Genomic DNA, 17052 nt, shown 5'->3' on the forward strand with positions numbered 1-17052 from the left:
TTGAAGAGCATGCATTTAGTTTTACTTGCATTTAAGAGCAGTTGGAGGGCTTGTAGCGTCATACCCAAGAAGACCCAAAGCTGTAATCGCTGCCAAAGGTGCTTCAACAAAGTACAGAGTAAAGGGTCTGAATACTTATATAAATGTGATATTTAAGTTTTTTATTTTTTATACATTCGCAAAAAATTCAAAAAAACTGTTTTTGCTTTGTCATTATGGGGTATTTTGTTTAGATCGATGAGGGAAAAAACTATTATGAATTTTAGAATAAGGCAGTAACTTAACAAAATGTGGGAGAAGTCAAGGGGTCTGAATACTTTCCGAATGCACTACATACAACTACGCAGCGGTATGTAGAGCTTCATGATACCACGTTTATTAAGATAAGTCATCAAACATAATGAATAAACTCAGTACTCTACTAACATTGCAATGTTTAAAACTCTGTGAACTTACTCCAGTCCATTCAACTACAGTCTTGGCAACATTTCCAAATGTTCCTTACAGTACTATAGCACTGAAAGCCTGATAACGCTCCTTCGCTTGTGATGTAGCAAAGTAGAAGGAGGTGTGACTGTCGACTCCCCAACAGAACATCCCTCTCAAACAATACAGTGAAGAGAGAGAGAGAGAGAGAGAGAGAGAGAGAGAGAGAGAGAGAGAGAGAGAGAGAGAGAGAGAGAGAGTTTACTACACATTGAAACTTGGAAGCCTCTGATTCCGCTCAACAGTTGTTTATTTCACTTTTGTTTATTATCTACCTCACTTGCTTTGGCAATGTAAACATATGTTTCCCATGCCAATAAAGCCCTTTGGATTGAATTGAATTGAGAGAGAAAGAGAGAGAGCCAAGCTATATCAGGAAACCTTAAGGCCTGACAACCTTGGAGTACATCAAATGTAAACTAAACCCCCAGCAGGCGGAAGCCTTATCTAGTCCGTCAATTAGGAGAAGCCCAGTTGGCTGCGCCGAGGTGTGCCAGCAGAATTAATGCCGACGTAAATGGAGCCCTTATCTGGGAACAACAAGACTGGAGGGGGTGCCTTGACACTGACAACACCACGTTGGCTCCCGAGTGGCGCAGCGGTCCAAGGCACTGCATCTCAGTGCTAGAGGCGTCACATAGTTAAACCACAAAAGGGAAAATAAATAAATACGGGTTGTAATGACAATGGTTTTTGTTCTTCACTGGTTGCCCTTGTGGCAACAGGTCACAAATCTTGCTGCTGTGATTGCACACTGTGGTATTTCACCCAATAGATATGGGAGTTTATCAAAATTGGAATTGTTTTCGAATTCTTTGTGGGTCTGTGTAATCTGAGAGAAATATGTGTCTCTAATATGGTCATACATTTGGCAGGAGGTTAGGAAGTGCAGCTCAGTTTCCACCTTGTTTTGTGGGCAGTGTGCACATAGCCTGTCTTCTCTTGAGAGCCAGGTCTGCCTACGCCGACCTTTCTCAATAGCAAGGCCATGCTCAATGAGTCTGTACATAGTCAAAGCTTTCCTTAAGTTTGGGTCACAGTCACAGTGGTTAGGAATTCTGTCACTGTGTACTCTCTGTTTAGGGCCAAATAGCATTCTAGTTCGCTCAGTTTTTTTGTAAATTCTTTGCAATGTGTCAAGTAATTTTCTTTTAGTTTCATGATTTGATTGGGTCTAATTGTGTTGCTGTCCTGGAGCTCTGTGGCGTCTGTTTGTGTTTGTGAACAGAGCCCCAGGACCAGCTTGCTTAGGGTACTCTTCACAAGGTTCATCTCTCTGTAGGTGATGGCTTTGTTATGGAAGATTTGGGAATTGCTTCCTTTTAGGTGGTTGTAGAATTTAACGTCTCTTTTCTGGATTTTGATCATTTGCGAGTATCGGCCTAATTCTGCTCTGCATGCATAATTTGGTATTTTACGTTGTACACAGAGGATATTTTTGCAGGTTTCTGCATGCAGAGTCTCAATTTGGTGTTTGTCCCATTTTGTGAAAATTTGGTTGGTGAGCGGACCCCAGACCTCACAACTACAAAGGGCAATAGGTATTTTTAGCCAGATCCTAATTGGTATGTCAAATTTTATGTTCCTTTTGATGGCAGAGAAGGCACTTCTTGCCTTGTCTTTCAGATTGTTCACAGCTTTGTGGAAGTTACCTGTGGTGCTGATATTAAGGCTGAGGTATATATCGTATTTTTGTGTGCTCTAGGGCAGGTATTCCCCCCAGGGGTACGTGCAATGCCGTCGGGGGTACGCCAAATAAAAATGTGATTGACATAAAAAAATATATATACATATACAGTTGAAGTCGGAGGTTTACATACACCTTAGCCAAATACAATTAAACTCAGTTTTTCACAATTCCTGACATTTAATCCTAGTAAAAATTCTCTGTCTTAGGTCAGTTATATCATCACTTTATTTTAAGAATGTGAAATGTCAGAATAATGGTAGAGAGAATGATTTATTTCAGCTTTTTTTTCTTTCATCACATTCCCACTGGGTCAGAAGTTTACATACACTCAATTCGTATTTGGCAGCTTTGCCTTTCATTTTATTTTTTTACTTGGGTCAGACGTTTCAGGTAGCCTTCTACAAGCTTCCCACAATAAGTTGGGTGAATTCTGGCCCATTCCATCCTGAATGCTGGTGTAACTGAGTCAGATTTGTAGGCCTCCTTGCTTGCACACGCTTTTTTCAGTTCTGCCCACACATTTTCTATGGGATTGAGGTCAGGGCTTTCTGATGGCCACTCCTTAAGCCATTCTGCCACAACTTTGGAAGTATGCTTGGGGGTCATTGTCCATTTGGAAGACCCATTTGCTACCAAGCTTTAACTTCCTGACTGATGTCTTGAGATGTTGCTTCAAAATAGCTGCATAATTTTCCTCCCTCATGATGCCATCTATTTTGTGAAGTGCACCAGTCCCTCCTGCAGCAAAGCACCCCCACAAAACGATGCTGCCACCCTCGTGCTTCACGGTTGGGATGGTGTTCTTTGGCTTGCATGCATCCCCCTTTTTCCTCCAAACATAACGATGTTCATTATGGCCAAACAGTTCTATTTTTGTTTCATCAGACCAGAGAACATTTCTCCAAAAAGTATGATCTTTGTCCCCATGTGCAGCTGCAAACCATAGTCTGGCTTTTTTAAGGCAGTTTTGGAGCAGTGGCTTCTTCCTTGCTGAGCGGCCTTTCAGGTTATGTCGATATAGGACTTGTTTTACTGTGGATATAGATCATTTTGTACCTGTTTCCTCCAACATCTTCACAATGTCTTTTGCTGTTGTTCTGGGATTGATTTGCACTTTTCGCACCAAAGTACATTCATCTCTATAAATATATATATATATATCTGTATATACAGTTGAAGTCGGAAGTATGTGCAAAATTACAATCTCACAACTTGCTGAAACCTTCACTATTGCGCAGAAATTTAGAAACAAAACATGCCAATTTGAAAAATAAGCCACAGGAATTTTTTGAGTGAGAATTAAAATGACTTTCGAGTAGTAAGACATGTATAAAAGCAACAGATGCCATTAATAAGAAGGGGCTAGAAGCGTCTTATATGGTGAGCTACCGAGTTGCTAGGACAGGCAGGCAAGCCCCATACTATTGTGGAGGACTTTTTCTCCAAGATGGCGTAGCAGTCAGGCGTCTTTTGTCTTCGTCTTGTCATGTCCCGTGTATATATCTTTATTTATATATTTTTTCATCGCATATATTTTTATTTTATTTTTCTTAACCCCAACTTCAACATACTCTCCTGCAACCTGCCTCACCCAATGTGGTATGGATCTGCTATTTTCTTTACTTTAGAACCGGAACCCCCAACAGAAGCTAGCCAGCTAATTAGCTACAAGCTAGTAGTCAGCTAGCCACTGCTAGCGGTCATCAGCTAACCTTTAGCCAGGACAACTCCTGCCAGTCTGCACGGCATGATTCAACTCAGAGCTTATCAGACTCCCTTTTCTCCATATCTCCGGATATCTCCGCAAGCTCTGAACCTCTTCACCTGGATCATCGCAGCTAGCTAGCTGCTATCCAGATTGGCTTCTCCTGGCTAACGTCCCTGTCCCGAAGCAAGCACCAATTAGCCTGGAGCTAGCCTATGCTAGGCCCATCTCCCGGCTAGCTGAAGAGGTCCATCCTTGGGCTACAATAACTATTTTGCCATTTGGCCTGGACCCCTTTTAATGCCGATACGGAGCCCGAGGCGGTTTTTCAACAGGCTCCTCTGTCGCGATGTACCCTGAATGCCCATCTGCTAGCCTGCTAGCCGCTGTCTGGAGCATACTGGACTGTTAGCTGAAGTGGTCCATCAGTCAATTTCTTGGGCTACTATAGCAATTTTGCCAATTGGCCTGGACCCTTTTACTACACTGACCCCTGCTGATCCATCAGGACTGGTCTGCCGACGTAACCGCACAAGGGGCTACAGACTTCTTCCATCGCGAAGTCCCTCTAAGGCCCTTCTGCTACCCTGCTATCCCCGGCCCACTAGCTGTCTGAATTGCCGTGTCTCCAGCCCGTTGGACCCTATCACTCAGCTACGCATGCCTCTCCCTAATGTCAATATGCCTTGTCCATTGCTGTTTTGTTTAGTGATTATTGTCTTATTTCACTGTCTTATTCCAGCCCTGCTCAATATGCCTCAAATAACCCTCGTCCCACCTCCCACACATGCGGTGATCTCACCTGGTTTAATCGATGTCTCTAGAGACAATACCTCTCTCATCATCACTCAATGCCTAGGTTTACCACAACTGTATTCACATCCTACCATACCTTTCTCTGTACATTATGCATTGAACATATTCTACCGCGCCCAGAAACCTGCCCCTTTTACTCTCTGTTCCGAACGTACTAGACAACCAGATCTTATAGCCCTTGGCCGTACCCTTATCCTACTCCTCCTCTGCTCCTCTGGTGATGTAGAGGTTAATCCAGGCCCTATAGTGCCTAGCTCCACTCCCATTCCCCAGGTGCTCTCATTTGTTGACTTCTGTAACCGAAAAAGCCTTGGTTTCATGCATGTTAACATTAGAAGCCTCCTCCCTAAGTTTGTTTTATTCACTGCTTTAGCACACTCTGCCAAGCCGGATGTCCTAGCTGTGTCTGAATCCTGGCTTAGGAAGGCCACCAAAAACCCTGAAATTTCTATCCCTAACTATAACATTTTCCGACAAGATAGAACTGCCAAAGGGGGCGGAGTTGCAATCTACTGCAGAGATAGCCTGCAGAGTTCTGTCTTACTATCCAGGTCTGTACCCGAACAATTCGAGCTTCTTCTTCTAAAAATTCACCTTTCCAGAAACAAGTCTCTCACTGTTGCCGCTTGCTATAGACCTCCCTCTGCCCCCAGCTGTGCCCTCAATACCATATGTGAATTGATTGCCCCCCATCTATCTTCTGAGCTCGTGCTACTAGGTGACCTAAACTGGGACATGCTTAACACCCCGGCCATCCTACAATCTAAGCTTGATGCCCTCAATCTCACACAAATTATCAATGAACCTACCAGGTACAACCCCAAATCCGTAAACACAGGTAACCTCATAGATATCATCCTAACCAACCTGCCTCCAAATACACCTCTGCTGTCTTCAACCAGGATCTCAGCGATCACTGCCTCATTGCTTGCATCCGTAATGGGTCTGCAGTCAAACGACCACCCCTCATCACTGTCAAACGCTCCCTAAAACGCTTGAGCGAGCAGGCCTTTCTAATCGACCTAGCCCTTGACCAGCACAAAAACATCCTGTGGCGTACTGCATTAGCATCGAATAGCCCCCGCGATATGCAACTTTTCAGGGAAGTTAGGAACCAATATACATACGCAGTTAGGAAAGCAATGGCTAGCTTTTTCAAACAGAAAAAGACTGCACTGCACTGAGGCTAGGAAACACTGTCACCACCAATAAATGCACAATAATTGAGAATTTCAATAAGCATTTTTCTATGGCTGGCCATGCTTTCCACCTAGCCACCCCTACCCTGGTCAACAGCCCTGCACCCCACATTGCAACTTGCCCAAGCCTCCCCCATTTCTCCTTCAACCAAATCAGATAGCTGATGTTCTTGAAAGAGCTGCAAAATCTGGACCCCTCAAATCAGCAGGGCTAGACAATCTGGACGCCCTCTTTCTAAAATTATCAGCCGAAATTGTTGCAACCCCTATTACTAGCCTGTTCAACCTCTCTTTCATATCGTCTGAGATTCCCAAAGATCTGTAAGACCTGTATGCTCTCGTTGGCTGGCCCTTGCTTCATATTCATCGCCAAACCCACTGGCTCCAGGTCATCTATAAGTCTTTGCTAGGTAAAGCCCCGCCTTATCTCAGCTCACTGGTCAACATAGCAGCACCCACGCACGCGCTCCAGCAGGTATATTTCACTGGTCACCCCCAAAGCCCATTCCTCCTTTGGCCGCCTTTCCTTCCAGTTCTCTGCTGCCAATGACTGGAACGAATTGCAAAAATCACTGAAGCTTTAAGCACCAGCTGTCAGAGCAGCTCACAGATCACTGCACCTGTACATAGCCCATCTGTAAATAGCCCATCCAACTACCGCATCCCCATACTGTTATTTATTTTGCTGCTTTGCACCTCATTATCTCTACTTGCACATTCATCTTCTGCACATCTATCACTCCAGTGTTTAATTGCTAAATAGTAATTATTTCACCACTATGGCCTATTTATTGCCTTACCTCCCTTATCTTACCTCATTTGCACACACTATATATAGACGTTTTTCGATTGTGTTATTGACTGTATGTTTGTTTATTCCAACTCTGTGTTGTTGTTTGTGTCGCACTGTTTTGCTTTATCTTGGCCAGGTCGCAGATGTAAATGAGAACTTGTTCTCGACTAGCCTACCTGGTTAAATAAAGATGAAAAAAAATGTAATTCTTCCTGCTGCCGCAGATATGGCTGGGACAGTGCTGAGGGAAAAGGCCCCAAAAACTATACAGACAATGCCTTCATCAAACAACACTGTTTCACGACGCATCAGTGACATGGCAGGAGATTTTTTGAAACAATTACTGCTTCATATACAAGCCAGTGAATTCTATGCGTTACAGCTGGATGAGTCAACAGACGTGGCGGACCTGGTACAGCTCCTGGTATATGTCTGTTACGTTTACGGGGGGTCAATTAAGGAAGACATCCTCTTCTGCAAACCACTGGAAACTAGGACAACAGGAGAGGATATTTTTAAAGTACTGGACAGCTTTGTGACATCAAATGGACTTTGGTGGTCAAGATGTGTTGGTATCATTACTGATAGCGCAAAAGCCATGACAAGGAGACATAGTGGAGTGGTAATGTGCGTGCAAGCAGTTGCTCCAGACACCACTTGGGTACACTGCAACATCCACCGAGAGGCTCTTGCTGTCAAGGGAATGCCTGACAGCTTGAAAGACGTTTTGGACACTACAGTGAAAATGGTTAACTTTGTTAAAGCAAGGCCCCTGAAATCTTGTGTATTTTCTGCACTATGCAATGATATCGGCAGCGACCATGTAACGCTTTTACAACATACAGAAGTGCGCTGGTTATCAAGGGGCAAAGTATGATTAAGAAGTTGGAGCTCTTCTCTGTCTGCATTAACAAAGCACAGGTCTTTCCATCATTGTATGATTTTTTGGTGTGCAAATGAACTCAAGCTTATAGACAATGTCAAATGTGATATCGCGAAGCAGCTGAGTTAGCTGGGTGCGCAATTACGCAGGTACTCTCCCGAAACAGATGACACAAACAACTGGATTCGTTATCCCTTGCTTGCCCTGCCTCCAGTCCACTTACCGATATCTGAACAAGAGAGCCTCATCAAAATTGCAACAAGCGGTTCTGTGAAAATTGTATTAAATCAGAAGCCACTGCCAGATATCTGGATAGGGCTAAGCTCAGAGTTTCTTTCCTTGGCAAATCGCGCTGTTAAGACACTGATGCCCTTTGCAACCACGTACCTATGTGAGAGTGGATTCTCGGCCTTCACTAGCATGAAAACTAAATACAGGCACAGACCACGTGTGGAAAATTATTTCAGACAGACTCTCTTCAATACAACCCAACATTGCAGAGTTATGTGCATCCTTTCAAGCACACCCTTCTCATTAACGTTATTCACAATTTTTGATGAACAAATAAGGTTTTATATGTAAGATGGCTAAATAAAGAACAAAATTATTTATTATTATTATATTAATATTTGTGCTCTGGTCCTAGAAGAGCTCTTTGTCACTTCCCACGAGCCGGGTTGTGACAAAAACTCACACTCATTCTTATGTTTAATAAATGTATCGTATAGTGTGTGTGTGGCAGGCTTACAATGATGGCAAAAAAAACACTTGAGAGTGCGCTGACCCTGGTGCTAGAGGGGGTACACAGCTGGAGGTGGAATGTTTGAAGGGGTACGGGACTATAGAAAGTGTGGCAACCACTGTTCTAACGCAATGGTGTCTAGATGGAATTTGTATTTGTGGTCCTGGCAACTGGACCTTTTTTGGAACACCATTTTTTTTTGTCTTACTAAGATTTACTGTCAGGGCCCAGGTCTGACAGAATCTGTGCAGAATATCTAGGTGCTGCTGTATGCCCTCCTTGATTGGGGACAGAAGCACCAGATCATCAGCAAACAGTAAACATTTGACTTCAGATTCTGGTAGTGTCACGCCCTGACCATAGAGAGCCCTCTGGGTTCTCTATGGTGTAATCGGTCAGAGCGTGACTAGGGAGGTTTTCTAGTTATTATAGTTCTATGTTGGTGTGTGAGTATGGTTCCCAATTGGAGGCAGCTGTATATCGTTGCCTCTAATTGGGGATCATACTTAGTGTGTCCCTTTTCCCACCTGCGTTGTGGGATATTGTTTGTATGAGTGCCTATGCGCGCTACGTATCGCACGTTCGTTAATTCTTTGTTGTTTTGAAGTTTCACTGTAATGAATATGTGGAACTCTACTCACGCTGTGCCTTGGTCCGATTATTTATATAACGATCGTGACAGAATATCCCACCATTACAGGACCAAGCAGCGTGCCCAGGAGGTAAAGGAGAGTTGGACATGGGAGGAAATACTGGGTGGATGCGAGACCCTTCCTTGGCGGGAGTCACCAAGTAATATAGGAGGACAGCGACGACGCCGGGGTCCGCGGCCACAAACAGCCCAAGGGCAACCCCAAGATTTTTTTTGGGGGGGGGCACAAGGGGCGATCGGTCGAGCCGAGGAGAGAGCCAGAGACCGTCTGGGAGTCGATGGAGCAGTGTGAGGAGGGATATCGGAGAGAGATGTTGGTTAGGTGTATTCTGCAGCGCATTTGCCCTGAAGAGCGTGTCATCAGTCCGGTGCAACCTGTGCCGGCTCCACGCACCAGGCCTCCAGTGCGCCTTCCTAGCCCGGTACGTCCTGTGCCGGCTCCCGCACTCGCCCTGAAGAGCGTGTCATCAGTCCGGTGAAACCTGTGCCGGCTCCACGCACCAGGCCTCCAGTGCGCCTTCCCAGCTCGGTACGTCCTGTGCCGGCTCCCTGCACTCGCCCTGAAGAGCGTGTCATCAGTCTGGTGAAACCTGTGCCGTCCAGTGCGCCTCCCCAGTCCGGTACGTCCTGTGCCGGCTCCCCGCACTCGCCCTGAGGAGCGTGTCATCAGTCCGGTGAAACCTGTGCCGGCTCCACGCACCAGGCCTCCAGTGCGCCTCCCCAGTCCGGTACATCCTGTGCCGGCTCCCCGCACTCGTCCTGAAGAGCGTGTCATCAGTCCGGTGAAACATGTGCCGGCTCCACGCACCAGGCCTCCAGTGCGCCTCCCCAGTCCGGTACGTCCTGTGTCGGATCCCCGCACTCGCCTTGAAGAGTGTGTCACCAGCCCTGAGTCTCCAGCGACGGTCTACAGCCCGGAACCTCCAGTGACGGTCCACGGCCCGGAGCTTCCAGCGACTGTTCAGTCCAGAGCCTCCAGTGACGGTCCACGGCCCGGAGCTTCCTTCTAATTGGGGATCATACTTAGTGTGTCCCTTTTCCCACCTGCGTTGTGGGATATTGTTTGTATGAGTGCCTATGTGCGCTACGTATTGCACGTTCGTTAACTCTTTGTTGTTTTGAAGTTTCACTGTAATAAATATGTGGAACTCTACTCACGCTGCGCCTTGGTCCGATTATTTATATAACGATCGTGACAGGTAGGGTGAGGCTGGGTTCTGCAGACTGTTCTAGTGCCCTTGCTAATTTGTTGATATATATGTTGAAGAAGGTGGGGCTTAAGCTGCAACCCTGTCTCACCCCACGGCCCTGTGGAAATTAATATGTGTGTTTTTTGTGTGCAAATTTTACCCGCACATTTCTTGTTTGTGTACATGGATTTTATAATGTCGTATGTTTTTCCCCCAACACCATTGTCCATCAATTTGTATAGCAGACTCACATGCCAAATTAAGTGAAAAGATTTTTTGAAAAAACAAAGCATGAGAAGACTTTGCCATTGTTTTGGTTTATTTGTCAATTAGGGTGTGCAGGGTGAATACGTGGTCTGCTGAACTGTAATTTGGTAAAAATCCAATTTGACATTTGCGCAGTCCATTGTTTTCACTGAGGAAATGTAAGTGTCTGGTGTTAATGATAATGCAGAGGACTTTCCCAAGGTTGCAGTTGACGCATATCCCACGGTAGTTATTGGGGTCAAATTTGTCTCCACTTTTGTGGATTGGGCAGCCCTTGGTTCCAAATATTGGGGAAGATGCCAGAGCTAAGGATGATGTTAAAGAGTTTAAGTATAGCCAAATGGAATTTGTGGTCTGTATATTTTATAATTTCATTGAGGATACCATCAATACCATCAACACCACAGGTCTTTTTGGGTTGGAGGGTTTGCATTTTGTCCTGTAGTTCATTCAATGTAATTGGATAAACCAGTGGGTTCTGGTAGTCTTTAATAGTTGAATCTAAGATTTGTATTTGATCATGTATATGTTTTTGCTGTTCTTTGTTACAGAGCCAAAAAGATTGGAAAAGTGATTTACACATACATCTCTGTTTTCGATAGATAACTCTTCCTGTTGTTTGTTTAGTGTTTTCCAATTTTCACAGAAGTGGTTAGTCTATGGATTCTTCAATTACATTAAGCTGATTTCTGACGTGCTGTTCCTTCTTTTTCTGTTGTGTTTTTCTGTATTGTTTTAGTGATTCACCATAGTGAAGGCATAGGCTCAGGTTTTCTGGGTCTCTATGTTTTTGGTTGGATCGGTTTCTCAATTTCTTTCTTAGGTTTTTGCATTCTTTGTCAAACCATTTGTCATTGTTGTTAATTTTCTTAGGTTTTCTGTTTGAATATTTTTGATTTGATAGGGAAGCTGATAGATCAAATATACTGTTTAGGTTTTCTACTGCCAAGTTTCCACCTTCTCTATTACAGTGAAACATTTTGTCCAGGAAGTTGTCTGAAAGGTACTGAATTTGTTGTTGCCTAATTGTTATTTCGTAGGTTTCCACACTACTTTCTTTCCATCTATAGCATTTCTTAATATTATTCAGATCCTTTGGCTTTGATGCCTCATGATCGAGTATTGCTCTGTTCAAGTAGACTGTGATTTTTCTGTGATCTGATAGGGGTGTCAGTGGGCTGACTGTGAATGCTCTGAGAGACTCTGGGTTGAGGTCAGTGATAAAGTAGTCGACAGTACTACTGCCAAGGGATGAGCTACAGGTGTATCTACTGTAGGAGTCCCCTCGAAGCCTACCATTGACTATGTACATTCCCAGCATGTGACAGAGCTGCATGAGTTGTGACACATTTTTGTTGGTTATGTTGTCGTAGTTTTGCCTAGGGGGATATATGGGGGAGGGAATGCTGTCACCTCCAGGTAGGTGTTTGTCCCCCTGTGTGCTGAGTGTGTCAGGTTCTTGTCCAGTTCTGGGATTTGGGTCACCTGGAAATCATTAGGATGGAGAAGCTGTCTTCATTAAATTATGGGGAGTCTAGTGGGAGGATATAGGTAGCACACAGGAGGACATTTGTCTCTGTTGAGATAATTTCCTTTTGAATTTCTAGCCAAATGTAAAATGTTCCTGTTGTTATAAATGTATTAGAGTGAGTTAGGTCTGCTCTATACCAAATTAGCATACCCCCTGAGTCCCTTCCCTGTCTCACACCTGGTAGTTTGGTGGATGCGACTACAAGTGGGTCCATCTCCTTCATACCATGTTTCTTGTAGGATGGCAATGTCTGTATTTCTTCTTTGGTGAAGTCCAGGTTCCTGCTCTTTAGGCCAAAGGCAGATGACCTCAGGCCTTGGATATTCCAGGATGAGATAGTGAAAGTGTTGTGTTCCATAAAGTGTCCAATGTTGTTGGTCGTGTGGTTTGGCCTCAGACCAGTAAGTGTGAGCAGAGCCTGCTGAGCATCAGGTACATGCCATTAGCTTGGGCTAGTGTAAGAGTGGGGGTTGGGCCTGTTTGCCTGCTCAGAGCCTGGGCGTATTTGTGACTTTCATGTTGAGGCCCTCTTTGCGGGAGTGGGGGGTATAGGGTGAGCAGGAGGGGCATAGGTCTGATCTGAGGGGGCCTAAATGGGGTGTTTGACTTGCTGGTGGTGCTGTGGTCTGAATGTAGGTCCTCTCGGCGTTGGTCCTTTATATGTAGGTCCGGGGGGGGGGGGGGGGGGGGGGCCCGCAGGTTAGGGCGAGTGTCTCGCTGGTCTGGGCGTGGTGTCTGTTGATCTGTTGCTCCTGTGTGAGGTGTTGGGGCTGCGGTTGAGGGCGATGTCCTTTAGGGTCCGGGCGAAGGTGGGCACTACTGCCTTGTATAGGTGGACGTATACAAGGCAGTGTTCTCTCTCCCTATGCTCAGAAAAGCGGAAGTAGAGGCATCCAAGTTTCACCGTCTAGTAAGCTCTCTCTCTTCATCTCTCTCTTGTTTGGATTGACTTCCAGGTTGCTCAAGGCAGATGGTGGGAAAGAAGGAAAGTTGCAACCGGTTGCACAGGAATCTCCTACTACCTCAAGCTTGAATACATCATCCCTCTCAATATACTCTCACAATCATGCTGTTATGACTTCTGCTGTAGGCTTCTGGGGAGCGCTGCCCCCAACAGTCCTCCCCGATTCCTTTGTTTAAAGCTGCAATATGTAACTATTTGGGGACCCGACCAAATTCACATAGAAATAGCTTGTTTTGTCACATAAACTGAAATTAGGCGAACTATTAGAATTTTAGCAAACAGAAAATGCCAGTGCAATTTCTGCATAGTGCACCTTTAACATAAACACCAATGACCTATCTGTGTCTTGCACAGCTGCAGAGGCCCGCTTCCCAAAATAAACAAGATGGAAAAACAGTTAGACAGGGCCAGAAACATAAAACACCAAACAAAAGTTGAGAGAGCTCAGAGGAGAGAAACACGGTGTGATGATCGGAGTGTCCCCTCTTCGTTTGCATCTGGGGCCTGTTTCGTTTCAGAGCACACTGTGCCCATCTAACTTGATTTCAAGATGTGGAGACAAGAGGTAGAGGGATCAGGGAAATTATACCCAAGGAGAACAAAGTGCTGCTATCAAATGCACATCACAGCGATGGTCCCTGGGAAGGCGGGCTGCAGACCCCTGGACCCTCTGAAGACTCATTTACTACCTCTCTGAGATCTCCTCCGAACAGCGCAACATAAAAGTCTCCAACTGTGATGATGGATTCATAAAGGCATGCTTAGCGTGCGTCTGTCGAGGCTACCCGGGGCCACAGACAAACATAAACAGCATAGTCTCTATTGGCAGCAGGGCCGCTTATGGAACATTCATGTGGACTCAGCCTCCATGTGGACATAGCTGATTTAATTTAATCTCTTCACTTTCCCACTAATAGGCTTTTCTTTTTACTCTATATTAATACTCACCTAAGACAAGGACTCAACTAAGTGAATCCCCTTTGCAAAATGAAACACCTGCAAAGTTTACTAACAGCTGTCCATGGTAACCCTAAAGTGTTCTCTGCTAACCCCAATGGGATGTAGGGTTGACTATACCCCTCATACATTCTTAAGTGAGGGACTCAAGGCTGTACTTATGTCTGTCCATAAATTAAGGAGTGCTTCAACTGCTGAACATATTAGTATGTGTCAGTGGGTTCGGACGTGTGCATGCAACTGATTGACCTGCCAGTGTGTGTGTGTGTGTATGTGTGTGTGTTTCCCCCATGCATGTCTTCCGTGCTGCTTAATGTGTTATGGTTCTGAGTCTTTATGACTAATTGTCATGTCTATAGAAGGATTAGGAGTGGTCTGTCTGTCTGACTGTTAGCTAACCGCCCCAGACTATAAGCACCAGACAGACCAACTGGTCAATGGCTCCAGTCTCCTCCAGTTTCTGTGTGACACAAACACCACGATGGTCGGTTGGTTGGTTGTGATGCTCGTTATTCACCATGACCACGTTTTCCTCCATTGCAAAAGGCCTCATGACAAACGGAACAATTACGGAAACAATAATACTAGCATCCACCACTTCCACCCTGGTGAGACCAAAATATGTGCCGCCCGCCTAATACGAGCCAGCTGTGTTCTGGCTGGGGGGAATTAAAACACGGCCTATACAAGTCCCATTGCCAATGGGAGTACAGACACTCAGGGAAAGTATGTGGTGCTGGCCGGATGATATTTGTCAAGTCATTCTTGTTTAGGAAAGATGCAAATATTACAACAATGCCACTGGTTAACAATGTGTTTTTTTTATGGTAATGCGAATTCTGAACTCATGAAAGTATGGTCAATTTGGTTAGAACGAGCTACGAGTCAAAAGGAGAACAATGTATAGGTAAGAAGACAACAGTAGAGGTGAGAAGGTTTTTAACGTGGCGACAACTCAACAGACTCAGTCTCTGAGGTTGATGTAAAGGGCAACAGCAACACTTACCACAGAGAAGTGAACAACAGAACAAAAACGAATACATCTGTCTTTTCTCCTATTTTATCTTTAATTTCTACCTTGTTGTTTAGCCTACTTTTCATTTCACCCTTGGAATGGTGCAAAGCCATAGTAAATATGGGCCCGTATTAATAAAGCGTCTCAGAGTAGGAGTGCTGATCTAGGATCAGTTCTGCCTTTTAGATCATAATGAATAAGATTACATGGACAGTGGGAACATGATTCTAGATCAGCACTCCTACTCTGAGAGGCTTTATGAATACGGGCTCATGTCCAAAGTATTTTAGGTTGGGGCATCTTACTTGTAGAGGCTGTCGGGTTCCAGGCACTTGAAGACCAGCGAGTAGAGCACAGAGTGAGGATGGTCTCCATTCCTCCGACCCGCCACCACACAGGACGAACCCAAACCTGAGAACAGGTCATCCACCAGACTTAACACCTCACCTACAGGAGATGGGAGGAGAAAGAGAGAGAGAAAGAAAGAGACAGAAGATGTAGAATGAGAGAAAGTGAGTGAATAGATGTATGGAGAGGAAGAGAAAGATGGAGAAACAATCACAGGGTTAATAGACTTACTGTACATTGACCAGATTGGAACCCATGTCCTGTTCCTCTTAAATAAAGTGCCAAATCTACCAGAAGGGCCACAAGTCTGCTGTTTTGTCCCATCATGCACTCTCACCTATTGTTCTTCCGTGTGTTTTACAAAACAAACACATGCCAAGCTAGCCTTGGGTCACATGGCACATGTTTCAACAGAAAACAGACACAAGTGCAATGAAAAGTAATGAATTAAGTTTTAAGAGGGAGATTCTTTCCAGCATCGATCCTTCCACTTGGCGCTTAATTGTGTTCCAAGTCATTCCGAGTTTCACTTCAGCTCAGCCCAGAGGGAAAGATTTCTGCAGCACAAACCCTGAGGCAAAATGAAATCAGACTTCCTCTGGCAGTCGGCCCTACACGGTACATTATAGAACTGTAAGAAAACAGGACTTTTCTCCTTTATGGCCACATGGTACTGTTACAATGATATCTCACTGAGAACCCCTGTGTCTCACAAACACCAGTTCACAAGTTGTGAAATATCTTTCATGTCAGCTTAAGGGAAAATAATGACACACTTGTTCATTCAGACATGCACCAAACCGTTTCCAGCGCTCAGAGGGGTGGTGGAAAAGAGAGAGAGCTGTCGAAACAGTTTAAAAGCTCTAAAATGTTGGGGATTTCAAAGGATTTCTACAAGATGTAAAGGGAGCTTAGCTTCAGCTTATGACATGCAGGCCAACTTATAAACACAGGGAATATGTCTGTCCGGTGGGGCAGGAGGTGATGGCAAGGAGGGTTGCAAAAGAGAGGAGGAAAGAAGTGAACGAATGAAAGATTTGACATGTTCCCAGAAAGGGGTCTGTGTATAGTAGGTTTCCCAAACACATTCCTATACTTCGAGTCTCCCTGTGCCAGGTTTACTATTTCGAAGGTTTTCTCTTTCTAAACATGCAATGCAAATTGGATGTTGGATCTTTATTTATTCACAGGAGGAGAGCCAGCAGAACAAGTACACTATAGGTTGTTTTTCCTGCTGGACTGAAATCCTCTTTTGAGAAACATGCTGAAATAGGCCTAAATGGAATTGTCTTGGAATTTTCTTGATCCTCCACCGATATAATTGATGATTTACTTGAAAGTTTATGTTATGCTTGTGTACATTTCCTCTCTGGGATGAATTACTTTACGTATATTCAGTCCACATGTTGTGAATGAAAGCATACATACAAGCAGTCTTTGCACATTCACAGTAAATGAAGTCCGGTGGGGCAGGAGGTGATGGCAAGGAGGGTTGCAGAAGAGAGGAGGAAAGAAGAAGTGAACGAATGAAAGATTTGACATGTTCCCAGAAACACAATCCACGCAATCTCTGGTGGAGACCACCAGAACACTCAGTAAACAATACATTGCCAGATCCTGTAACGGTTTCTCTCCTCCTCTTCGTCTGAAGAGGAGGAGTAGGGATCAGACCAAAATGCAGCGGGTTTTGAATACATAATGAAATTTATTAAATAGAACGACGAAACACGAAGAACACTTGAATAAACTTCAAAACAAATAACCGACGTAGACTGACCTAAACTTGAGAACTTACAAATACACGAAGAACGCAC

At 44.7% G+C, this 17052-nt stretch overlaps 1 protein-coding gene across 1 annotated transcript in view; it reads right to left on the bottom strand.

The window, feature by feature from the left end:
* Positions 1–17052, bottom strand: part of LOC120020998 (astrotactin-2-like) — a 521153-nt gene that overhangs the window by 24951 nt on the left and 479150 nt on the right. Inside the window, exon 22 of the mRNA XM_038964662.1 lies at positions 15196–15337. Coding sequence (XP_038820590.1) covers positions 15196–15337 — 142 coding nt within the window. The remainder of the gene's footprint in view (positions 1–15195; positions 15338–17052) is intronic.

Source organism: Salvelinus namaycush, chromosome 26 (genome assembly GCF_016432855.1).
Source record: "Salvelinus namaycush isolate Seneca chromosome 26, SaNama_1.0, whole genome shotgun sequence".
NCBI lineage: Eukaryota > Metazoa > Chordata > Actinopteri > Salmoniformes > Salmonidae > Salvelinus > Salvelinus namaycush.